The 5,639-nt window shown below is 37.0% G+C and overlaps 1 protein-coding gene across 1 annotated transcript in view; it reads left to right on the top strand.

The window, feature by feature from the left end:
- The window catches only part of DMRT2 (doublesex and mab-3 related transcription factor 2), a 9,900-nt gene extending 6,812 nt beyond the window's left edge, over positions 1–3,088 (top strand). The window contains exons 2-3 of the mRNA XM_019518239.1: positions 1,170–1,194; positions 1,920–3,088. Of these exons, the coding sequence (XP_019373784.1) occupies positions 1,170–1,194; positions 1,920–2,977 (1,083 nt within the window). The 3' untranslated portion in view covers positions 2,978–3,088. The remainder of the gene's footprint in view (positions 1–1,169; positions 1,195–1,919) is intronic.
- The last annotated feature ends 2,551 nt before the right edge of the window (positions 3,089–5,639 follow it).

Below are 5,639 nucleotides of genomic sequence, written 5' to 3'. Positions count from 1 at the left end.
ACAGCAGATTGGAAAGATCTGGGCTCACTGCCCAACTAGTTACCAAAGTCAGTGTACGGGAGAAAAACTCAAGACCACAAATACATTCTTTTCCCTCCTGTGCGGCTGTACATGCAAATGGTATGTACAGATCACATGTGATCAGAGACATGTTGAAGGATGTCATTGGGAAACCTGTCTAACTTCTTTCTCCCAACTGTACCATGAAAGATCTCATCCTAAGAAAGCCTTGCCTTTCGCATCATTTCTGTGTCGTTGTGAATACACAACCGTTTATGTAGACTGTTAAGCAAACAATGCAATCCCAGTACATTAGGAATAGATTTTGGATTCTGGTAAGGGATTGTTTTAGAGCATAGAACTGTATGTGATTTCCCCCTCCCCCGCCCCGCAATACACCTATAGAATCACAGAGAAGTCGGGCTGGAAGGGACCTCCAGAAGTCACCTAGTCCAACCCAGTGCCTGAGGCAGGATCATAAGTTGCTTGTGTTTTGGTTGGGGTGGAAGGGGAGGAAATGTGTTTGCACTGTTTGTTAGGAAACAATGTGGTGCCAAAGAATGTTAGAAACAGCAACTTGAGATTTAGGGTCATTATTGGTGCAAAAAGAAGTGGAGGTGAACACCTACCTGGCAGTTACTTGGCATGCAGAAGCAGTTGGTCTAATTTTGTTTTACTTGCAATTGAATGCAGTGAATAGGACACTTAGTAAATTCAAATGTACGCTGGAATAGATTCTTCAAATGCATCCAATAGCGTGCACACAAGAAATTGATAAAATACGTTTTGTTCTGCCACAAATGTTATTTATAGAAATTGACTTTTGAAACAGCAGGCTTCAATTAACTCAAAAATATTTTAAAGAACTAATTCTTGCTTTTTTTCAATATCTGAGTCTATGCCCAAAATTGTTTACAGAGTTGTTTTGGTTGTTCTCCAAAGTTGGAATTAGAAAAAAAAAGAAAAAAGAAACAATGAAATCCAATCTATGAAATGACACTTTCTCTTAGCCTATATGATCTTGATTGTAATTCTGGCCAGACACTAACATGATTTTAGCCAAATCATTAACTCTTTTCAGGTTACTTTCTTCTTCAATTCATTCTTTAAAAAAATCTTTCATATTCTTTTTCCTAATTTATCTTAACTTTCTTTTTCTTTTCTCCTAGTTCTCCTTGGATTTTTCTACCATCTGTAACAATGTGTACATAATGATTCAACTTTAGAAAATAGAAATGGCATCAGCTATAGGTATAGCTATATTCTTTGGCAATGGGAAAATAGTGTAAGATGCATGGGAATGAAAGCAGGCAAAATCCTTTTCTCCTTACTCTCCAAGTAGCTCCATTAAATTCACTGGGATTTTGTATTTGTATAGAGCAAACTGGATCAGGCTCTATATATTTTATAGTAAGTGAACTTAATAAATGTAGTCCCCTAATGGAATATACCATAATTTCATGTATTTTTATATTTTCACTTATTTACTTCTGAGAAATGAAAATAATCTGAGTATTTTAGATATTCATTTGTGGTTTTTTTTTTAAATATAATTTAAACTGTGCCAGTGTATAAATAATATAAAGGAGTAAACTCTTCTCCCTTCAGGCCCGCCCAACTGTTGTTGGTACCAATGAGAGTTGTATCCAAGCTTCTGTGTAATTAATTTTGGTGCAGTTCATTTGCATAAATGACCTGATGAAAAATTATTTATCTGAGTAAAAAGAGCAGGATTTGGCCTTTTTATGTTGGAAGCCTCTGTGTACTGTCATGTGAAAAGTACTGAACACTTCCAAAAAGGTGATGCCGTGGGGAGCTGAGGGTATTCAGGCTCTTGCAGGAATAGTTCCAAATTAGCATTTGCTGTCCTTTTGTAAGCTTACTTTAATTTATTGATAAAAATAATTTATTATTTTTAGGTTATCGCCCCATTCCAGCAGATCCCTACCTAGGAGGGAATTCACCCTTACCAGCACCTGTCAGCGACCGGATGAGAAAAAGACGGGCTTTTGCTGATAAAGAGCTGGAGAACATTATGCTAGAGAGAGAGTATAAAGAAAGGGAGATGATAGAAGCTACTCAAGCTGCTACCCTTTTTCTGCCTAACCATATGATGCATGGAACTGAATACAATTCCTACAAAACTGCCTTTAATCCCTCTCAGATTGAAGCTCCCAATAAGGAATTTTGCAATTTCTTACCAACCTGCCTTGATCTAACCATGCAGTATTCAGGATCTGGGAACATGGAACTGATTTCTTCAAATGTCAGTGTAGCCACTACCTACAGACAGTATCCCTTATCTTCTAGGTTCTTGGTGTGGCCAAAATGTAGCCCCATCAGTGATGCTCTTCTCTATCAGCAATGTTTATTAAATGCTACCACTGTCCAGACTCTCAAACCGGGGGCAGGCTGGGACTCCAAAGTTTCACAAAGTCAGGATTGTCTAAACTTGGAGCATGACATGATGTCACCAAAAATTGAAAGCTCACTTGTCTTTTCTCACCCTCGAGAAACTCGGCAGTCTCAAAGTGATGTTCAAAGTGCCCCCCGAGATGCCCGGGAGAGGTCAGCTTTCTCCCCTCCGAAAAGAGCTTTCTCACAAATTTCTGATAAAGATTCTCTGGCTACACAAGAGCATGTCTTAAGCAAGATTAGCAAAGAGAGTACCAAGTACCCTGCCCCACTCAAGTACAGTCCATTTCACTCGCTGCTCCAGCAAACGCTTCATGATAAATCAAGCTCTGAGTTAAGACCATCATTTGTAAAAGAGACCTTTGAAGAGGCTTCTAAGAAGTACAGAGAATGCTCCATCAAAGAGAACCAAAAGTATAAATTTACAATAGACAGATATGCAAAAGACTTTTTTGGGGCTAAACAAGCTGCAACAAAACTCTCAACAAATGAGCCTCTGTCATTTTCAGTTGAATCAATTCTTAAACGGCCCTCTTCTGCAGTCAGCAATGTCTCTCAGTAGACTGCATATTCAAAGTCAAGTTTAAAAGCTTGTCCTCAGCAACTGTTGCCACTGTTTGCCTTTTCTCTCCAAAATTTTATACAGAGGAATTTGTGATGTAAATGGTGATTTTTTTTTTTAAATATGTACATAATTATGCATGTTCTCTCTCATGAAAATAAATATATTTAAATTTTTAAAGTGAAAACTGTGAATGTGCAGATTGTAAAGCACTATGCTTTATACAGCTTTCCAAACACTACAGCTCTAAAGCGAGGTTTATTGTGAGTCCAATCCAATACCACTAGCAGGGCAAAGACTAGGCATTGTTTCTGCCTTGTGTCTCTATTCCCTCCCCAGCAGTGGAAGGATTAATTCACTTGCAGAACATACATATTGTATTATTTGCTGTGATATCTATACTAGCTGTATTATATCTATAGATTTGCTAAACGTATACAAGGGACTAATATAACATCTCTGCTAATTATTTGCTATGCTGGAGTAACCCATCACTTCATGGAACAGGTTATATGCCAGTGTGCCCATGTTAATCTTTCCATTGACTGCAGTGGGCTTTGAATTTGAATTCTGAGCATGATTGTCATTCTGAAAGGATAACTTTTAGGCTAGTTTATCCTAGAGAACGAGCTTATTTTTGGCCTTGCTTTTGAAATCTTCCTCTTTCAAGCAAGAATGTTACTTGGTCAATTATGAAGTGTGGAACTAGGGATGAGGATAGGAAAGATGGAAAAGAAAATTCCAGTGATATTTTAGTTCGTAAGTTCTCCCTGCCTACCTTCCCAGATAAAGATCTTTTCTTGTGTCCAAAGAGTCATTAAAATTCTTCTCAGGTTCTTCACTAACTTTAATATTTCATTTCCTAAACTGGTCACTCTTGCTAATGCAATCAGGTTAGATAGATGTGTTGTCCTAATTGAAATGCACTGTATGTGGTTAAAAAATTGCATAGGATGAATGCTAAAGAATTTAAAAAATGCTATAAAAGGTAAAATTTAAAGTATAATAATTATTTTATAAAAGGTAAAAAATAAGTATCTTTAAGCAATAAAATGAGGTTAATTGGTAGAAACCACCATGGCATGAAGCCTCCTTCAGAAAGTAGAAATCTTTATTTTTTGGATTCTATGGTTTATACACTTACTACATTTCTTGAAACTGTTAGGTTTTTCTTTTAACATTTTGAAGTCACCAGACCTTCCCCCCCCTGTTTTCCTTATATACCCTAACCTTAATCCTATCAAGTGTGTTTGTTTAGTCATATTTGTTTTACAGTCATAAGGTTTTAGTAGAGCAGGATGAACAAATATCAGTGGAAGATAAAAGTCAGACTGTGAGCAGAATTATTGTTGTGTCAATTTATTCCCTATTCAAATGGGTTCAATGACCTTTATTCATAAACAAATATCAGCCTATTGATTGGCAGTACCGGGAATGTTTCTTCAAGTGTTTGATAACTGAGTTGGCTGAGTAGAATTACCTGAGTATCATGACAGTGTTCTTTTCCCTGACTGAGTGATGTGACTTTTATGAGCTGCTTTTATCTCTCTCAGGGTTTTTATACTATTGCTCATCACTGGAGAATCTGAGTACTTTCTATGTAAAATCCTCCCCATGGCAGGGGGACGGACATGATGATCTGCTCAGGCCCCTTCCAACCCTACCAACTATCAAACTATGAAACCAGTGGTAGTGAAGTCTGTCTTTTGCCTAAAAACTAGTTTCATTTAGTAGTAATAAAAACAAATGTTTTTAAATTTAGCAAATCCTAGCCACAGGCTCAAAATTCAAATGGAATAAACATTAATACAAACAGGACTGTGCTTGTACAAACATTAAAATTATGCTCTCAATGTTGCTTCCATTGTGTTTACACCACTTTTTAAAGTCCCTGAGAAAATTTGAGTTCCTTTTTCCAACTCTGTCCCTGAGCCATCTCCCATTATGGTCAGTGGAAAGACTACTAATGAACTAGGAGGTAAATCAGGCCTTATTTGCATAGCTTTAGATGGTAGCTGATGGTGAATTCACATTCACTGTGAATCGCAACAGTCTACTAGCTTTTGCCTTTTCATATCTCATGGTTTTATTACCATGCCTTTGTTCTTTGGCTGTGAAATGCTAACAAAGTATTTTAATTTAAAATGTTATTTGTTTCTCAAGCTGTTGGCGTAAACTGTGATGAGAGATGAAAGGAAACTAAACATCCAGCCAATGGATCAGTATTATGCTTTGGGAATCAGTCCTACATAAATATCTCTTTGTCTGACAATGGACGTGACTAACTTTGTTCAATGCAAAATCAGAAATCAATTTCCTAGAGAAGGATAATCTTAATGTATGTCTGAAATAAATGCAGTAACTCATGACCTCTTTTAAAGAGCCAATTGAGATAAGCACACACACATTCTGGGGCAATTCCAACTTCTTAAATTTATATTCCAGGTAATTTTTTTTTCAAAGCACAATAATTGGAAGGGGAGTGACATTTCTATTATTACTCCTCCCTAGAAATGTGCCCCTTGAGAAGAAATGGGGCCAAATCCTGTCAGTTTTACTGCGCAAGTAGTCCCAGCACAGTCAAGATTTAGTCTGCTCTGTCTTGTCACTGTCTCATTCATTACTGTAGGTTTTATGATTTATTTCTCTTGGTACTTACTTT

This window comes from Gavialis gangeticus, unplaced genomic scaffold, assembly GCF_001723915.1.
Source record: "Gavialis gangeticus isolate Ggan-Ray unplaced genomic scaffold, GavGan_comp1, whole genome shotgun sequence".
NCBI lineage: Eukaryota > Metazoa > Chordata > Crocodylia > Gavialidae > Gavialis > Gavialis gangeticus.
The sequence above is the reverse complement of the archived record's forward strand: the minus strand, read 5'-3'. Positions and strand labels throughout refer to the sequence as shown.